Source organism: Temnothorax curvispinosus, unplaced genomic scaffold (assembly GCF_003070985.1).
Source record: "Temnothorax curvispinosus isolate PA1 unplaced genomic scaffold, ASM307098v1 QBEX01010309.1, whole genome shotgun sequence".
NCBI lineage: Eukaryota > Metazoa > Arthropoda > Insecta > Hymenoptera > Formicidae > Temnothorax > Temnothorax curvispinosus.
Genome location: NW_020220089.1, coordinates 20,321 through 39,011, shown reverse-complemented (window position 1 = coordinate 39,011; position 18,691 = coordinate 20,321). Strand labels below are relative to the sequence as shown.

At 39.6% G+C, this 18,691-nt stretch overlaps 1 protein-coding gene across 31 annotated transcripts in view; it reads left to right on the top strand.

Moving 5' to 3' along the window:
- Positions 1-16,233, top strand: part of LOC112460084 (twitchin) — an 85,817-nt gene extending 69,584 nt beyond the window's left edge. For all 31 annotated transcript variants that reach the window (XM_025024580.1, XM_025024579.1, XM_025024586.1 and 28 more), the window contains 26 exons: positions 265-799; positions 1,076-1,270; positions 1,442-1,925; positions 2,219-2,474; positions 2,607-2,941; positions 3,040-3,155; positions 3,522-3,806; positions 3,989-4,128; positions 4,252-4,515; positions 5,034-5,650; positions 5,924-7,022; positions 7,491-8,716; positions 8,818-8,951; positions 9,487-9,694; positions 10,234-10,386; positions 10,482-10,708; positions 11,025-11,315; positions 11,594-11,965; positions 12,403-12,459; positions 12,924-13,087; positions 13,397-13,514; positions 13,592-13,734; positions 13,942-14,098; positions 14,256-14,573; positions 14,677-14,790; positions 15,023-16,233. In XM_025024580.1, coding sequence (XP_024880348.1) covers positions 265-799; positions 1,076-1,270; positions 1,442-1,925; positions 2,219-2,474; positions 2,607-2,941; positions 3,040-3,155; positions 3,522-3,806; positions 3,989-4,128; positions 4,252-4,515; positions 5,034-5,650; positions 5,924-7,022; positions 7,491-8,716; positions 8,818-8,951; positions 9,487-9,694; positions 10,234-10,386; positions 10,482-10,708; positions 11,025-11,315; positions 11,594-11,965; positions 12,403-12,459; positions 12,924-13,087; positions 13,397-13,514; positions 13,592-13,734; positions 13,942-14,098; positions 14,256-14,573; positions 14,677-14,790; positions 15,023-15,225 — 8,211 coding nt within the window. In that variant the 3' untranslated portion in view covers positions 15,226-16,233. The remainder of the gene's footprint in view (positions 1-264; positions 800-1,075; positions 1,271-1,441; positions 1,926-2,218; positions 2,475-2,606; positions 2,942-3,039; positions 3,156-3,521; positions 3,807-3,988; positions 4,129-4,251; positions 4,516-5,033; positions 5,651-5,923; positions 7,023-7,490; positions 8,717-8,817; positions 8,952-9,486; positions 9,695-10,233; positions 10,387-10,481; positions 10,709-11,024; positions 11,316-11,593; positions 11,966-12,402; positions 12,460-12,923; positions 13,088-13,396; positions 13,515-13,591; positions 13,735-13,941; positions 14,099-14,255; positions 14,574-14,676; positions 14,791-15,022) is intronic.
- The last annotated feature ends 2,458 nt before the right edge of the window (positions 16,234-18,691 follow it).

Genomic DNA, 18,691 nt, shown 5'->3' with positions numbered 1-18,691 from the left:
ATCTTCAATACAATAAAATGGGACGTATTATATAATTTTAATTATTGTTGTAAAGAATTTGTTAATAAGAATTTTATTTCACTTTTAAAAGAATATTATTTATATTTTTTTGTGTTTAATAGAGCATAAATTTTATATATTGTTTTTCTCGTAGAATTTCTTTTAATTCTTATCTCAGTCTTTGTATATTTTAGTCTGTCACAATTTTTATTCTTTTTTGTTACTGTGTGCGCGTGTATATTCTCATTTTTATTATATCTTCAGACTGAGACTAAGAGCGATCGAACGCAGCTACTGATCGAGAAGTCCGTCCGAGATGACGGCGGCATGTACACCGTGACCGCGTCGAACGAGCATGGAAAGGATTCGGCCGAGATCGAAGTGATAGTTGTGGACAAGCCTGGACCACCTCAGGGCCCTGTGCAATACACCGGCACGACGCAGGAGTCCGTCGGCCTGTCCTGGAATCCACCGGCGGACAACGGCGGATCCGACATCACGAATTACATCGTCGAGGTTTCGGATTACGGTTCTGACAATTGGCGACAAGTGCCTGGATACGTTCCCAGGACGAGCTTCACGGCGAAGGGCTTGACCGAGGGCAAGAAGTATGTCTTCAGGGTCCGCGCCGAAAACATGTACGGTGTATCAGAACCTTTGGAAGGTAAACCTGTGATTGCCAAGAGTCCGTATGATCCGCCGGATGCGCCAAGCCAGCCTGAGATCCTTGGTTACACTCCGAATAGCTGCAGTCTCGCATGGAACCCGCCTATAAATACCGGAGGGAAGCCTATCACTGGTAACTTATTACAATAAATTATTTTATAATTATTATCTTTTATATATATATCTCTTATATATAAACAAAGATTAAGGTTTTATTATTTAATGTTATATTATATTATATTAAGTATTTTATATCAATTTTTTAAATCTATGATTTAAAAAATTACTTTCAAAATTATTACATATTTAAATATAATGGATATTTTAATTTTTTTATTTTTTAAATAAAAGCTGTGTTGAAATTTATATTTTACATATGACTACACACTATATCCATTATCTTCTTCAGGTTATTACGTGGAGAGACGCGAGCGTGGCGGCGAATGGCTGAAGGTGAACAACTACCCGACGCCGAACACGACGTTCACCGTGCAGGACCTTCACGAAGGTTCGCGATATGAGTTTAGAGTTATCGCTGTCAACGAGGCTGGACCTGGTAAACCCAGCAAGCCCACTGAACCGATTACAGCCGGACATCAACGTCGTAAGTATTATTCAATCAATCATATTATTATATTATTATAACAAATAATTCTTTGCAATCTGGAATATTAGTTCCAATTCTGAATTTTATTTATAATTATTAAATGATTATTAATTTTAATTGTTATGTAATCTTTTGTAATATTTAATTATATTGCCGTTATTATTGCAGTGCGTCCTGACGCGCCCGAGCCGCCCAAGGCGGACAGGATCACTAAGGATTCGGTGACCCTGAGCTGGCGACCACCGCGAAGCGATGGTGGCTCGAAGATTCGAGGATACATTATCCAGAAGAAGGCCAAGGGTGATGATGACTGGTCAGACGTAAACGGCGCGCCTGTACCGAGCAACGTATACACTGTGCCGAAGTTGAAGGAGGGTGAGGAGTATCTCTTCAGGGTGTTTGCTGTGAACGACGTCGGCAGTAGCGACCCAAGCCGACCGAGCAATCCGATCGTCATCGAGGAGCAACCTAACAAACCAGTCATGGACCTCGGTGGAGTTCGCGACATCACCGTTCGCGCCGGCGAGGACTTCTCTATTCACGTGCCTTATATTGGCTTCCCCAAACCAACCGCCACGTGGTTCGCCAACGACGTCGTTAAGGATGAAACTGATTCACGTGTGCATCAACAGCTGGCCGATGACTTCGCCAGGTATGTGCTTTTGGAATTATTATAAACTTTTGAGAAAAGGATCAAAATCAGATATACAGATTGTATCAATTTACCCATCAAACTGATTTTTTTAAGTTTAATACTAGACTCTAATTATTATTACATTTAGAGAATATAATTAAAATATTTTGATGGAGACTATTTGATAATTATGTTACATAATTGTGTTGAGAAGAGATTTTTTACTGTATAAAATATCTAAATTTAAAATTTCTCATTAATGATGGTACGTAATAATATTACACGTATTACTGATTATTCATTTGCTGCAGCCTGGTAGTGAAGAATGCGAAACGTTCGGACGGAGGGCAGTACAGACTCCAGCTGCGCAACTCTTCCGGCTTTGACACGGCGACCGTTAATGTCAAGGTCCTCGATCGTCCTAGCCCACCCGAAAACCTGCGCGCGGATGAATTTGGCGGTGACGCCCTCACCCTCTTCTGGAACCCACCCAAGGACAACGGCGGTGCTGATGTCACCAACTACGTGATCGAGAAGAAGGAACCGAAGGCCGCCACGTGGTCCAAAGTAAGAAATATTATATCGAGATCATAATTAATGGGAAAAAAACGAAAGAAAAGATTAATTTGAAAAACTAGCATAAAAATTGATTTGAAAATAATATCAGAGATTCTAAAAAGAGAGAGAAACTTTTTGCAGGTAAGCAGCTACGTTACGACACCGTTTGTGCGAGTCAGGAATTTGACGGTCGGTCAAGTCTACGAATTCCGAGTAATGGCGGAGAACCAGTACGGCACGTCGGATCCAGCGACAACGATTGATCCGATCAAGGCGCGACATCCGTTCGATCCGCCGGGCGCGCCCGGCACACCTCGCGGTGTGGAGACCACCGAGGACAGCATTACCATTACCTGGACCAAGCCTCGTCACGACGGCGGCTCGCCGATCCTCGGATACGTCATTGAGAAACGTCTTCTGAACGAAGACAAATGGGTCAAGGCCACTCCGTCTCTGGTGCACGACACCACTTATAAGTGAGCGATCTAGCTATACTATTACATGCTCTCAAACTATTACATGCGCCTTTGGTTTTAACGAGATGTTTTAACAATTCCTTTCATCGGTCTCATAGGGTTACCGGACTGATTGAAAATCATGATTACGAGTTCCGCGTAGCAGCGGAAAATGCCGCCGGTCGTGGACCATGGAGCTCCAACTCCGACGTTATTCGTGCCAGCGCTGCTCCATGTAAATACACATATATCTTACATAAAAGTATTTTGTTTTACATGTAAAAAAAGACTATATTTTGTGTAGTAAAAATGCTAAAATTATTATATAATTAAAAATTTTTATTGTACATAAAGAATTTTAATTAATTTAATAGTTTAAAAATACTAATTTACAAGAGTCTGCTTAATATTATTACGTATAGATTACAATTTTTAATTTAATATTTTTAATTAACTAGCATATTGTAAGTGTGTTAATTTACTTAAAAAAAATATTTTTAGATTTTTTCTTTAATCAAGTTTTTTTTATCATTAATTGCAACTTTTCATAAGTTGATGAGATTTGGATATATAGTTCAATATATGTCAATCGTTGTTACAGTCCCACCGAAGATCACAAGTGACCTCAGCATCCGCGATATGACCGTGATTGCCGGAGAACCGTTCACCATCACGGTGCCGTATACGGCCAATCCTAAACCAAGACCGAATTGGTCTATCAACGGCGAGGAGGTCCTCACTGGAGAGAGAATCAAATTCGAGACGACCGATGTGGCCTCACAGTTTATCAATAAGAAGGCAAAGAGATCGGACACCGGCACGTACACGATATATCTGACGAACACCGTCGGCACGGACTCCGCTTCGTGCAAGGTCCTCGTTGTCGGTAAATTTCTTTATATTAATACGTATTAATTTCTAACCCGCAATATCTTTTTTTAGATTACACCTTGAATTTAAGTTTCAGACAATCATATTAAAAGTAGTAAAATAGTAGCATCGAAAAATTTTTTAAACTAAATTCTTTGATTACTTTCGGGTTATACTATAAGATTATTTTCTTTCTAGACAAACCGTCGCCACCTCTGGCGCCTCTGGACATCTCCGATATCACTCCGGAAACCTGCACGCTGACGTGGAAGCCGCCTTTCGACGATGGTGGTTCGCCAATCACGAATTACATCGTCGAGAAACTGGATCCGGCCGGCGTAAGTTTTTTTTAGCTTAAAAAATTCTAAATAATGATCATAAAAAATATAATATTATTTCTTCTTTACGACATAAAACGCAACATAGTATGGATGTCTATATCTTTATCACTTTTTCTTCAGTACTGGGTGAAGCTCAGCAGCTTCGCGAGGAGCACGCATTACGATGTGATCGGTCTGGAGCCGAATCGAACGTACAACTTCCGCGTGAGAGCGGAGAATCAATACGGCATATCCGACCCGCTACAAGCTGACGAGCCGATAACAGCCAAATTCCCGTTCACGGTGCCAGATCCGCCCGGACAGCCACGAGTCATTGACTGGGATACCTCGAACGCCACGGTAGTCTGGACGAGACCATTGTCCGATGGTGGCTCTCGTATCCAGGTGTGTAAAAAAAGAAAATGCATTTCTACGAGATATGAATATTATTAACATATGGAACTTGTATTATACATAGACAATTGACATCGCATGAATTTTTTGAACTTCGAAATTTATCTTAAACGGTCTTTCAAAGTTGATATTGTTTTGACAATCTTAATATAAAAATAATAATAATGTATACAATAATAATAATATATAATAATATATTATACACTGGTAAATATTAAAGGATCGCAAAATTTAAACTAATATTTTAAATTAAGTTACATTTTGTTATTTTTAACTATAACCGAGTGTGCGTGTGTGTCAACATTTATTATTTTAATATAAAACAGTATTTTAATTCCATTACTTTAGTTAAATTAACGTTGTTGTATTTAAATTAACGACGTATTGAGAGGTAATTGCGACCTATAGGAATAGTTAAAAATGACTTAAATTGAGTATAATTTGACACTACGAATTTAAGAGAGTGTATTTTCTATCTACACTACATTAATATAAATTATTAATTACAGGGCTACAAGATCGAATTCCGCGACCCAGCTGAGGACGTGCAATGGCGCGTGGCAAACGACTACCTTTTCAAAGACACCACGTACGTGTGTTATGGCCTGATGAGCGGCCACGAGTACGAGTTTAGGATCCGCGCGAAGAACGCCGCCGGCTTTAGCAAGCCGAGTCCGCCATCCACGCCGTTTAGGCTCAAGAGCAAGTTCAACGTGCCGTCACCACCTGGCACGCCGCAGGTCACCAAGGTCGGCAAAAACTATGTTGATCTACGATGGGAGCCGCCCGTGTCCGACGGCGGTAGTAGAATTACTGGCTACGTGATCGAGAAGCGCGAGGTGGGCAGCGCGATGTGGTCCAAGTGCAACGAGTACAATGTCGTCGATACCGAGTACACGGTCATGCACCTGATCGAGCGGGGTGACTATGAGTTCAGGATCTTCGCGGTGAACGCCGCTGGCAGATCCGAGCCAAGCTCGTGCACCACCCCGGTGAAAATATGCGAGGTCGAGGGTGGCGAGAAACCAGAGTTCATCAGAAACTTACCTATCAGTCAGATCATACCGCTTGGCAAGACCCTCGTCCTCGAATGCGAGGCCACGGGTAAACCGTTGCCGACCGCCAGGTTAGCAGAAATAACATTTAATATTTGCTAATTTCATTACTTATTATTAGATAAAACTTATTCCAAAAATGAAATCAGGACTGAGTGTTACAACAATTAAATTGATTAGCTAAGATTTATTTCTTTTCTAGACTATTTTATTACGGTTCTATCGTATATATTTATTAGAAAATAAAAATCTTTTAATGACTATTATATTATATTTTTATCAATAAATAATATATTAATTATATTATTAACTTTGAGCTGATATTGCAATTTTAACTTGTTCAGGTGGCTGAAGAACGGCCGCGAGATCACCTTAGGTGGTCGCTTCCGCGCCGAGGCAATAAACGGTATCTATAGACTGGTGATATCCGAGGTGTGGGACGCGGACGACGGCGACTACAGCTGTCAGATCTCGAATCCGCTCGGCGTCGCCGCGACCACGTGCAGATTGAAGATCGGCACGCCGCCGCGCATCGAGCGCATGCCGGGCGATCTCTATCTGCCGGAGGGCGACAACACGAAGATCAAGATCTATTACAGCGGCGATCAGCCGATGGACGTGACTCTGAAGAAGGATGGTCGCCAGATCGTGGAAACCACGCACATCAAATACACCGTGTTCGACGAATACCTCATTATCTTCATCAAGGATATCCAGAAAGATGATGCCGGCACGTACGATCTATCTATTTCGAACGACAGCGGCAGCGTCAGCGCATCCTTCAACGTGTACATCACCGGGCTGCCTGGACCGCCGACCGGACCGCTTGACGTTTCTGATATCGACAAGCATACGTGCACCCTGTCCTGGCACCCGCCCAAGTACGACGGCGGTCTTCGGGTCACTCACTACGTGGTGGAGCGTCGCGACGTCAGCCACACGCACTGGATTATCGTGTCATCCTTCTGCAAAGACACCACCTTCGTCGTGCAGGGTCTCACCGAGGGTCAAGAATATCTCTTCCGGGTGATGGCAGCCAACGACAACGGTATGGGCCCGCCGTTGGAGGGGACCAACCCGATCAAGGCCAAAGCGCCGTTCGATCCACCGGGACCGCCTGGTACGCCCAAGGTCATCGAGGTGGGTGGCGACTTCGTCAATCTCTCATGGGAGAAACCAGAAACGGATGGTGGTTCTAAGATCCAGGGATACTGGATCGATAAGAGAGAGGTCGGCAGTCAAGCATGGCAGCGCGTGAACGTCAGCATCTGCCTGCCGACGCAAATCAATATCAGCAACTTGATCGAAGGAAGGCAATACGAGTTCCGGGTGTTTGCGCAAAACGTTGCAGGACTTAGCCCTGAATCAAAGGCCTCGACCTCCGTGAAAATCGTCGATCCACAAGCGGCGAAACCTCCGGAGATTATCCAACCTCTTCAGAAGGTTTGTATTTTTTTAATTTTGTTTTGATTATAAGTAATTATTATAACTGAGATTTAAAATAATGCATATATAATATAGCAAATATTTAAAGAATAATATAATATTACATATTTAATGTAAAATAAGATTATTTAAAGTTTGAATTTGAAGTTTTAGTTTTTTAAGTTTAATTTTTTAAATTCTGAATTTTGAATTTAGTTTGTTATTTGACTTTTAGTTTTATATTTTAAGTGTCAAACTTTCTTTATTAAGAATTGTTCATCTAAAAAGTCTTTATAATTAAATAAGGTATAACAAATAATAAAATAATAAAATATAATGCAATGTAAATGTGTGAAAAAGAAAAATGTAAAACAATGTACGGAAGTCCATCCAAAGCCGCTATAGGCAAGGATTAAATAAATATATATATACATATAAAATAATGCAAGAATGCAAGAATAATTAACTTCTCATTTTTTCGATCAGGTGAATTGCGTTCAAAATCACAACGCTCACTTCCAATGCAAGATCATCGGCACGCCGAAGCCAAACATCACGTGGTTCAAGGGCGCCCGCGAGATCGTGAGCGGTAGCCGCTACAACATCTACTCCGAGGGCGACACCCTCAATCTCATCATTCACGACGTGTTCGGCGAGGACGCCGACGAGTACTTCTGCCGTGCGGCGAATAAATGCGGGGTGAAATCCACCAAGGGCGAGCTCTTCATCAAGACACCGCCGAAGCTGAACGTGCCGCCGCGTTTCCGCGACACCGCCTTCTTTGACAAGGGCGTGAACGTCGTCATCAAGATCCCGTTCACCGGCTACCCGAAGCCGAAGATCACGTGGGTGCGCGAGGGCGAGGTGATCGAGTCCGGCGGGCATTACGCCGTCGAGGTGAAGGAGCGACACGCCGTGTTGACGATACGCGACGGCAGCCGCCTGGACTCCGGCCCGTATCGCATCTCCGCGGAGAACGATCTCGGCCAGGACACGGCCATCATCAAGATCCAGATCAGCGATCGCCCGGACCCGCCCAGGTTCCCGCAGGTTGATAACGTCGGCCACGACTCGCTGGCCGTCAGCTGGAAGCCACCGGTTTGGGACGGTGGCAGCAACATCACCAACTACGTGGTGGAGAAACGCGAGCATCCGATGAGCACCTGGATCCGCGCCGGCAACACCCGTTTCTGCACGCTCGCGGTGACCGGTCTCAGTCCTGGGCAGCAGTACGACTTCCGGGTGTGCGCGGAGAACATCTACGGCCGTTCCGATCCGAGCGAGGTGACGCCGCTGATCACCACGAAGGGCGTGATCAAGCGCGAGTTCAAGAAGAAGGAGTACGAGGTGGACGCGAGTGGCAAGAAGATACGCGGCCGCGAGGACGAGAAACCGCGCGACTACGACCAGTTCGTGTTCGACGTGTACAGCAAGTATGTCCCGCAGCCGGTCGAGATTAAGCACACGTCGGTTTACGACAAGTACGACATCCTGGAGGAGATCGGCACGGGCGCGTTTGGTGTGGTGCATCGCTGCCGCGAGAGGACCACCGGTAACATCTTCGCCGCCAAGTTTATCCCGGTGTCGCACGTGATGGAGAAGGAGCTGATCAGGAAGGAGATCGACATCATGAATCACCTGCATCATCCCAAACTGATCAACCTGCACGACGCCTTTGAAGACGACGACGAGATGGTGCTGATCTTTGAGTTGTAAGTATCCATTTTGGGCAGAAGAATCGTTTGCTGTTAAATTTGACGGTGGATTGTGACGGGTTTGCGTTATCCTTGATCTCGATCATTTGTCTCGTTAGCCTGTCCGGCGGCGAACTGTTCGAGAGGATCACGGCTGAAGGTTACACCATGTCCGAAGCGGAAGTCATCAATTACATGAGGCAGATCTGCGAGGGCGTGAAGCATATGCACGAGAAGAATATCATTCACCTCGGTAAGACTCATATTTTAACGACCTTCTTGCGACACATATCATGGAAGTACAGATTTTAATTATTTGTCAATCTAAACTTTAATATAGAAATTTAAGCCTATTATACAGTTGAAAAAGATTCTTTTAAAAAGTTAACAATACATTCTTAGTTAAAAATAAATTATTTATTACTTTATCAACGTTCAATACCGATAAAATACAGCGCAATTTATCAAGATATTCTTCAAAGCAATGTTCTTATAAAATTTCGAAAATTGAAATGCTTCTTCAAAAATTTGCATTTAAGAATTTATTATTATTATATTAAATAAACAAAACCCCATTAATCTAATTGTTGGTTGTAAATTTAGATTTGCAGCTGCGAAAAGTTTCATCTATTTTAAATTTATATACCCGCTTTCAAATTTTATACTTAAATTATATTTTTAATTTTGGATGCCGCGCGTTTATGTATAAGAGTGTATTATGAGCACAGCTAACTCGAGTACAGAATTGAACGTATTATTTTAATCGTGTAATTTGCAATTATTTCTAGACATCAAACCTGAGAACATCATGTGCCAAACTCGTAACAGTACAAATGTGAAACTGATCGATTTCGGTCTGGCTACCAAACTCGATCCGAACGAAGTAGTGAAGATTAGTACAGGCACCGCCGAGTTTGCCGCCCCCGAGATTGTCGAACGCGAGCCAGTAGGCTTTTATACCGATATGTGGGCCTGCGGTGTACTGGCTTATGTTCTGTAAGGAGATTTTTTGCCACTCCGTAATTATTAACAAATGCAGCGTATTAAACTCTTTTCTGAAAATATATTGCGTTGCAATAAAATATTTCAGAGACAATTGAATTGCATAACATTTCAATTTTAATCTACACAAATTTTAAACGATTGTATGCAAGCGATTGTATTTTAATACTATGGCTATATAGTTTGTAGTATGTAAGGGCCGGATATTGAAAAAAAAAGATATCTATATTATAAAAAATGCAGGAATCATCAATCCTGCATGTTTTCATTTATAAAAATAATGACCTAAGTTGTTTGAAGTAAACTCTAAATATTTTGTGTATAAATATTTAGTGTTTATATATTTCACATTTCTTGAGAAATATTCGATTTATTTCGGTATTGTTGTGATATAAATGCAATAACTGCAAAAACAAATCATGCATAACTACAATGATCAAATATATAATTTGCATGTATTTGTAAAAAACAGAACATTATTAAAAAAAAAAAAAAAAAGAAATTCTATCGAATAGCATGCGTCATTTGCGCAGATTGAGCGGCCTTTCGCCGTTCGCCGGTGATAACGACATCGAGACCCTGAAAAACGTAAAGGCATGCGACTGGGACTTCGACGAGGAGGCATTCCGCGATGTTTCCGAGGAAGGCAAAGATTTTATCAGGCGACTACTCGTCAAAAACAAAGAGTACGTTTTACTGTTCCCTTCGCAGATCTGTCTTCTTTTCTCTCTGCTGTCCTTTGTCATTATTTCGTTCACATTGCGGTGTTTTTGCCTTATAGGAAGCGCATGACTGCGCACGAGTGCCTCGTTCATCCATGGTTGACCGGTGACCATAGCAAGTGGACCAATCCAATCGCCAACAGTCGTTACCTCAGCATCAGAGACAGATTGCGTGCCAAGTACGAGAACTGGGACAAGTATGTCCTTCCCATCGGCCGCCTAGCCGAGTACTCGTCGCTCAGGAAACTTTTAATCGAGAAATACAGGATTTACGATTCTTGCTTCGGTGAGTAAAATATTAATACATAATTAATTTTATGGGAGAAGAGTAGGCACCGTCTATCTCGAACTTAAATATCTACGAATAGATTGCCAATTCTAATACGATAAAGATATTATTTAATTGAGCACATTTAAACAACAAAGAAGTTTCAATTATTGTTTAATTTTTAAACATCTTTGAAATAGATATATATGTATGTGTGTTTTAACTAAATATTGATAACACTAATACCAAATGCCTGAAATGAGTACTTGATAAATGCAGAAAATAATTAAAATTTCGCTAATGTGCAACGCTTGAATTAATTATACTTTTGCAGATCGCCGACAAGCAGCGCCCAGATTTGTCATCAAACCGCAGAGCGCGTTCGCCTACGAAGGACAGAGCGTGAAGTTCACTTGTCGCGTGATCGCGATTGCAGCACCGACCCTGTCTTGGTCGCATAACAATCAGGAGCTACGGCAATCCGTTAAATTCATGAAGCGGTACCACGGCGACGATTACACCTTTATTATTAACAGAGTCAAGTTGGAAGACAGAGGAGAATATATTATACGCGCGGAGAATCATTATGGCTACCGTGAGGAGGTCGTTTTCCTTAATGTACAACGTAAGCGTTTTAGAGTTTTATACACGTTTGCGATTACATAGCGTTATTCTGAGAAAATTATAATTTTTAACGTAGCTTAATATTTGTAACATCTTTAGATACTTTTAGATAGCTGTAATTTATTCTATATCTAATTTATACTTTGGTGAATTATCTAATTATACTTAGGATGTCTAGTCGATGCTAAATATCGATCAACATTTTCATTTCTTAACTGCTTTATAAATCTAAGAAATAAATATTCCTATGTATATGATCCTTCCATTTCATTCTTTTAGCACTGCCGAGAGAAATTCCGAAGTATAGGCCCGAGTTGCATCCTGTACGCAGACGAGAACCGCTTGGTTACAACGTGTGGCTGGAGACGATTGAGTCGGCACCGAGCTTCACCTTCCTGCTACGACCACGTGTCATCCAGATCAGACAGACTTGCAAGCTGCTCTGCTGTCTGAGCGGTAATCCAATGCCCACCGTGAAATGGTATAAGGACAGAGAGGAATTGTCCAAGTATAATTATCCCATGAGCAACGCCGACGGCGTCGTCACGATGGAGATCGTTGACTGCAAACCGGAGGATAGCGGCAAATATCGTTGTGTAGCTTCCAACAAGCACGGCAAGGATGAAACTAGTTGCGTGGTCATCGTAGAAGGTATGAGATGAATAAGTTATTAAATATTGAGTAAAAAAAGCTTTCTTTATGAGGAAGCAAAAAAGGATATTACATTGAAGGATGAAAGATTATTTCACGGAGTTGAACACAATAAATACACCACTATCGCGAATAATTTAAATTAATTAACAAAAAATATATAATCGATACTTTTAGATAAATTACTTTAAATTATTTTAAAAAAATGAGATTATTGTGTTGCGATCAAATTTTTAATTGACTAAGAATAAAAGTAATTCTGCATTATAAATTATAAAGTTTATTTTGAATATTTAAAATAGATCTTATTTAAATTAAGATTTATTTGCGTTTTCTGAACTTTCCAATTTATTAGATAAGGGCGATGATATTATCTGTATATATAATTTACATTTAATTTGCTAACAAAACAGACCTCATTGAGTGTTTGTTTATAGGCACTGGAGAAACGGAAGAGCAAGTAAAATTAGTACACGACCTCCTACATTCCGGAGGTAGAGCTGTTTAAGAGTGTATCCTGTTTGCCATCCTCTTCCTCTGTCATTAAAAGCAGTGTTGCATTAGACAATAGACAATAGATTTTGCCTTTGTGTTCGTCAAGCTTTTCCTATTAGTACGCTTTTCATAAATATGTAAAACCAGCTATTATATTAGCTGTATACAAAATATTTTATAATCCTTTTATATTATTCAGATAGAAATAACTGTAAAATTTTCTATTTATCAAGATTCATTCCAAAAATAACAATTTCCTTAGATTATTACACACATAATTATACTCGTTTCTTTTATCCTGCATATAACGCACTTCATATTGGATTAGCTTTTCCATTTATTTTTTTTATGTTTTTATAGCTTGTGTTTTGTAATAAAACGCAACTCTCGTGAACTTTAATGACAAGATTACATATATGCAAACGTATTGTCGTTGTCTCATAACAAGTGATTTTGCTCTAAGATCGAAGGTTCATCGAGCAACCAATGAAACCGGCACCACCGCCGATCGTGACAATTCACAAATCCAGCGGATACAGCGGCTACAGTTCCACGACCACTCAAGGCCAATCAAGCTCCACTTCTTTATACAATGGCAAACACAATTCCACTTCCTCTTCATATAAGGTATGCGGAATGATATAAAATAATTACTAATCAAATCTTATATATTAAAGAAAATATAAGGTGTCACGTTTTTCTCCTTTTATAAATATCCTACATAAATTTTATATAAAATTAGAGGATATATATACATGTGTGTATATGCGTGTATAAAGAAAAACATTTAACATAAATATTTAAGTATTTAAATTTATAAAAGCATAGAAATATATCAAGTACGAATATTCTTCGTAATATTTTTTAAAAACAAAATAAGATTATTCAAATAAAAACGAAATAATATTACTGATACATTTTTTGATATGATTTTAGGACACCTCCAGTGTCAAGATCGATTCGTCTGACAAACGAAGCATAAAGAAATACGGCTCGAAGCTCGACACCACCGGTAGTCCATCTCGATCCAGGAGCACTACGAAAGAACTCATTCGTAAGCGTTTTAATATACTATTTTGAATGATTTTAATGCAGTATTTAATATTTAATTTTAACATGAATATATTGAAGAACCCTCGGACGATTCAATGAGACCGCCACAGTTCACTCAAAAATTGAAGAATCTCACCATCAATGACGGCGAACATTTGGAACTCACGGCCAAAGTCGACGGCGATCCGGTGCCGCAAATTACTTGGAGTAAAGACGGCAAGGTAGGCGCATATGTTTGAAACCCATTTGCTAAAATTAAAATCCAATATAAATTAAATTGAAATTGAATGTATAAAATTATCGTGCGATTCAGTTAAAAGTACACAAAAAGATATGGTTGTTCTTAAGAATGCTAAAATCGTGCGAGAAAAAAACGTATATAATATATATTAGAAATTACTTACGTGTACGGTAAAATTCTCTTGTAGATGTTGAGCTCGTCGGAGATAGTTGATCTCAAATATAAGAACGGGGTGGCCACTCTCACGATCAACGAGGTATTCCCCGAGGACGAAGGCGAATACGCATGTCTCGCGACAAACAGCATTGGCAGTGACACGACATCCTGCAAGCTGACTGTAAAACGTAAGAACATCCACATTTTATCAGAGTGTTGAAGTAAAAAAATTTTAATTTAGTTTAATGTAATTTAATCTGCTTTAATCGAGGATTTAATTTTGTCTTTCACTTTATCTTTCACGCTTTGCTTTCTTATGTCGCTGAGTTCAATTTCTCTTATCAGCCGTGGAGAACGCTGCCAGAAAGAAACAGAGCGACGAAAAATCGCCGAAGATCGTCGACCACTTAACGAGCAGATACGTGAAAGACGGCGAGGCTGTGACACTCAACTGCCGAATAATCGGCGCGAAGAAGTTCGACGTGGTGTGGCTGCACAACAATAAGGAGATCAAACCCAGCAAGGACTTCCAATACACTAGCGAGGCTAACATCCACAAGCTAATCATCGCCGAGATATTCCCCGAGGACTCCGGCACTTACACGTGCGAAGCTTTCAACGACGCAGGAGAGAGCTACTCGTCGTGCACGTTAAGCGTACTCGGTAAGAAAATTGTCGACAATTGTAAATCGTTGAGCAGAAGAATCCACATTCGACACTAGGATCCATAGAATTTTTATTTTCATCCTTTCTACATTTCTTCCAGCTCCAAACGAAGAGCCGAAAAGCCCAGCGTTCGCGACATTCCCGCAGTCTGCAACAGTGAGTGAAGGCGAGTCGGTTACTTTCACGTGCAAGACTGATACCGCGCCTTTGAAAGGTAAGTAATTTTAGTGTAATAGTTTAGCAAGTAATAGTAAGTTAATTATGTAATTTATTATAGTCCTTATTATAATTTAAATAAATAATGTAAATAAGTATATATATTTAAATAAGTATTATAATTTAAATAAGTAATTTAAATAAGTAAATAATATATATTTCTAGCTCCTTTCCACCGTTTCGTTAAGCAGCGGCCAAACTGTTGCTAATAATGTCACGAATTGTTTCAGTGACTTGGTTGAAGGATGGCAAGGCGATCCCCGAGACAAGCAGCAGATATCACTTCAGCTCGGACGGCAGCACGTCCTTCGAATTTGGCATCAAGACGTGCACGGCTAGCGACGTCGGCCAATATTTAGCGCGTGCGATCGGCCAGAAGGGTGAGACGAACTCGGCGTTCGCCCTCAACGTCGTCAATCCCGGCGAGCTGTGAAATCGATCTTGATACCGGGTTACACGCTTACACGTCGATTATCATCGCGGTCGACGACCGAATCGGAACATCTCTAATACATTCTTTGCGGAGAATACGTTTCTGGGTCACTTCGTGAATATTAAAGGGTACGCGTACACCTCGATGAATGGATCTGTTTGTCTGAGAATAGGTTCTCCAAGAAGAGTGTATTTTCCCCGCTCTCGTACGTGCTCTGTTCGTGGACGCCGTAACGATCTTCGAGCGATCGTTACCGCGTCTTCCACATTCTGGCCTTTCTGCTTTCGCGAAAATTAATCGGAATGCATGCGATGCGAGCGAAGAGTCGAGCCGGAGCAGCTCGACCGCGGCGAATATTTTTTAGAGTGTATGACGTCCCTGTACAAAAAAAAAGAGAGAATTGGAAGACTAATATTAATCTCTCTTTCTCTCTCGCGTATTCTGTATGTAAATTATTCTGAAACGCTGTATTTTCTTCCTGTGTGTTTGTCATAATGTCGCATGATCTGCGCGAATTGTCGCGACGCGACTCGCTGTCACGACGAGAATCATCCGAGAATTCGCCGTCTCCGCACACAAGCATTACGGATAGCACGCGCAACTTACTACGCTAAAATATTCGGCTTTGCTGTATTACACGACTCGGCATACACTCGTCGAGTACACGCAACTTTTTAATGGGCACATCGCGGTAGCATCAGAAAAAAAAAGAGAAAGAGATAAACGGATATCATGTATAGGGTGTCGACGCCCGCGAACGTGATTTTTCCGGCGAGACTGCCAGCATCCTCGAACATCCGAACATACTTTTTAATATCACCATCTAAAAATCTCGTCGGAGGAATCCCTCGATGGCGTTAGATCGAGTTTGCAAAAGTATTGTTACGCGATATACTGTCGCAATGTGCCCTTCTATTCCATATGGTACGCACTGTCGTGTTTTACTTGTTTGAAGACTGCTTCCGTCAGAAAATTTACGATAAAATAAAACGTATAATTAAAAATGAACCTGTTGCGAGTTATTACACCGTCCTATCTTACTAACGTAGATTACAAGTGTAATTTTTATTAACTTTTTCCATACTTGTCCCCGAGTTAGCGTTCGCATTTGTATCGAGTATCTCGATGAGAAAGAAAATATACAGTATGCTTTTGTTACATATGTACAGAAAGCATTTGCATATAGTGATGCAAAGCTATTACAATTATTAAGTATATGACTTGGTATTTGTAGTGATTTTTGAATAATATGACAATCAATAAAAAATCACAGTAAATCAAAATAACTTATCGAAATATGCAGACATATTGTCCGTTCTCTGCAATGTCTTGTAAGTGGCTGTGTGTGCCCCTACCAAAATGGCACCACACTTATCAACCGTGTTTTCTTGCAAGCGCTCGATCGCGTCGCCTTAAATATATAAATAAATTTAATAACAATATTCATTGCCCTGATCGATGTTCTAATCGACGATCTCATCAGACAAGAGCTTATAGGCATCAGGCATATTGTGGAGTGGAGTGGCACCATCACGACTCGCAGAGAATCGCATGGTGTATATCTCTAAAATTTCTGCTACTTTAACTAATTTTCTGGACTTTTAGATTTATCTCTCTCTTCCTCTTTCTCTCTCACAAATAGATCGAATCATTAAATATTTAATCAATGAGTTACATAAATCAAATATGATCCAAGTTCGTTGTGTGTAAGTTAGCTGGATTATGTAAATTAAAAAATCTTCTGGCTGAGTTCTTGGTTAAGATCAAAGAACGAAATTTTCTTGGATCTCGAATAAGAATACTATGCAAATGTAAAATGATTGAGTCAGGTTTCTTAGTATTTGTACATAATAATAGTACAGATAATTTAACATATATATTCGCTATGCATGCAAGTACAAATATGAATTGAATGCAATAAACAGTAAAAATTTTTTTGTTGACACGTAACACATTTATTAAGGATAGTAAGGTCTTGATTAAACAGTCTTCTACGTTGCATAATGTATAATGTGTGTGGTTTATCACCCCTCATGTATCAATACAAGAATTTTTGAGTAGGAAAATATTCTATTGCATTAGAAAAAAAAAAATGTTCAAAATATAAACTTAATCCCAAAATTCCCAAATAGGGATCTCGATATAATGATCATTTCTTGACGGCGAAAAACTTAAAGTTTCAAAATAAAGCTTTTTTTCCAAAGTGAAGATTGAATTAAGAGCTTTACACCTTTGTTCCATAAAAATTGCAATTTGTAACAAAGAGAAAGCCACGGTACAGGTAGCACTGTTTTTCCTAAAAGACTCGATTCAAGCTCAGTGGTCTAATGAAAAAGAAGAAGAAAAGATATAAACAATTGAACATTTATTTCATATACAAATTATATACACAGGCATACACGAAGCATTTGCATAAAGTGATGTAAAATTGTCACAATTATTAAGCATACATCATTTGTAGAATTTGTCATGATTTTTTAATTATATGATTAATCACTACAATATCACGATTAATAAAAATAAAGTTAAAATGATATATCGGAATATGTAGACGTACTATCCGCTCTTTAAAGTGTTCTTTGAAATTTTTGTTATGTTTATAGTTCCTGGATTTTTATTTGGATTTATCTCTCTCTCCCTTTTCCTCTTTCACAGAAATATCGCATAATTAAATCTTTAATCTAATTACACAAGTTTGTTGTGTGCAAGTGAGCTGGATGAAGTATACGTAGATTAAAATATCTTCTAACTGGTAAAGAACAAATCTTCTTCTCAGTAAAGAACAAGGAACGGAGTTTTCTTGGATCTCGAATAGGAATACTATGCAAGTGTAACGTATGCTTGTTGTGTAGTATGTCATCTGAATCTGAACATAATAGTGCAGCTGGTTCTTTCTCCATTTTTTCGCCATACTCGCGAAAAAATGGAATTAGAACGAAGAAATATCTATCGTTGTTTTCATTGTTTTCAGAAGATATTTGACGTACACGAGGATTATCGTATATAACTCTCGCGCTCTTATTTTTCGTTGGATAAGAGAAGATCTTTATTATATTATTACAACCTTCCACATTGCATGTCTCTGTGATAGTTTTTAAAACCATTTTATCTCGGTCAGCAACATCTGCAATACATATTAATGTGAACTTTAAGTTTGTCTGACACCTACACATAAATTACGATACTTACCAATATAACACGACATAGTTTTAGTCAGTATTGGTGCATCACTTGGCTTAGAATATAATCTAATCGAATACAACGGAAGTTGGTTTATCCATGTATCCTCATCAGGAAAATAGATGAAAAAATAGGTTTGAAAAATAATTAATTTAGCATTAAAAATGAAATATTCAGGAACGGAATACATACGCGACAACATATAAGGCATCTTTGAACCTGATGTCCATACACCTGTACATTGTTTAAATATAAAAGCAAAAATTAATATAATAAAATGTTTTTT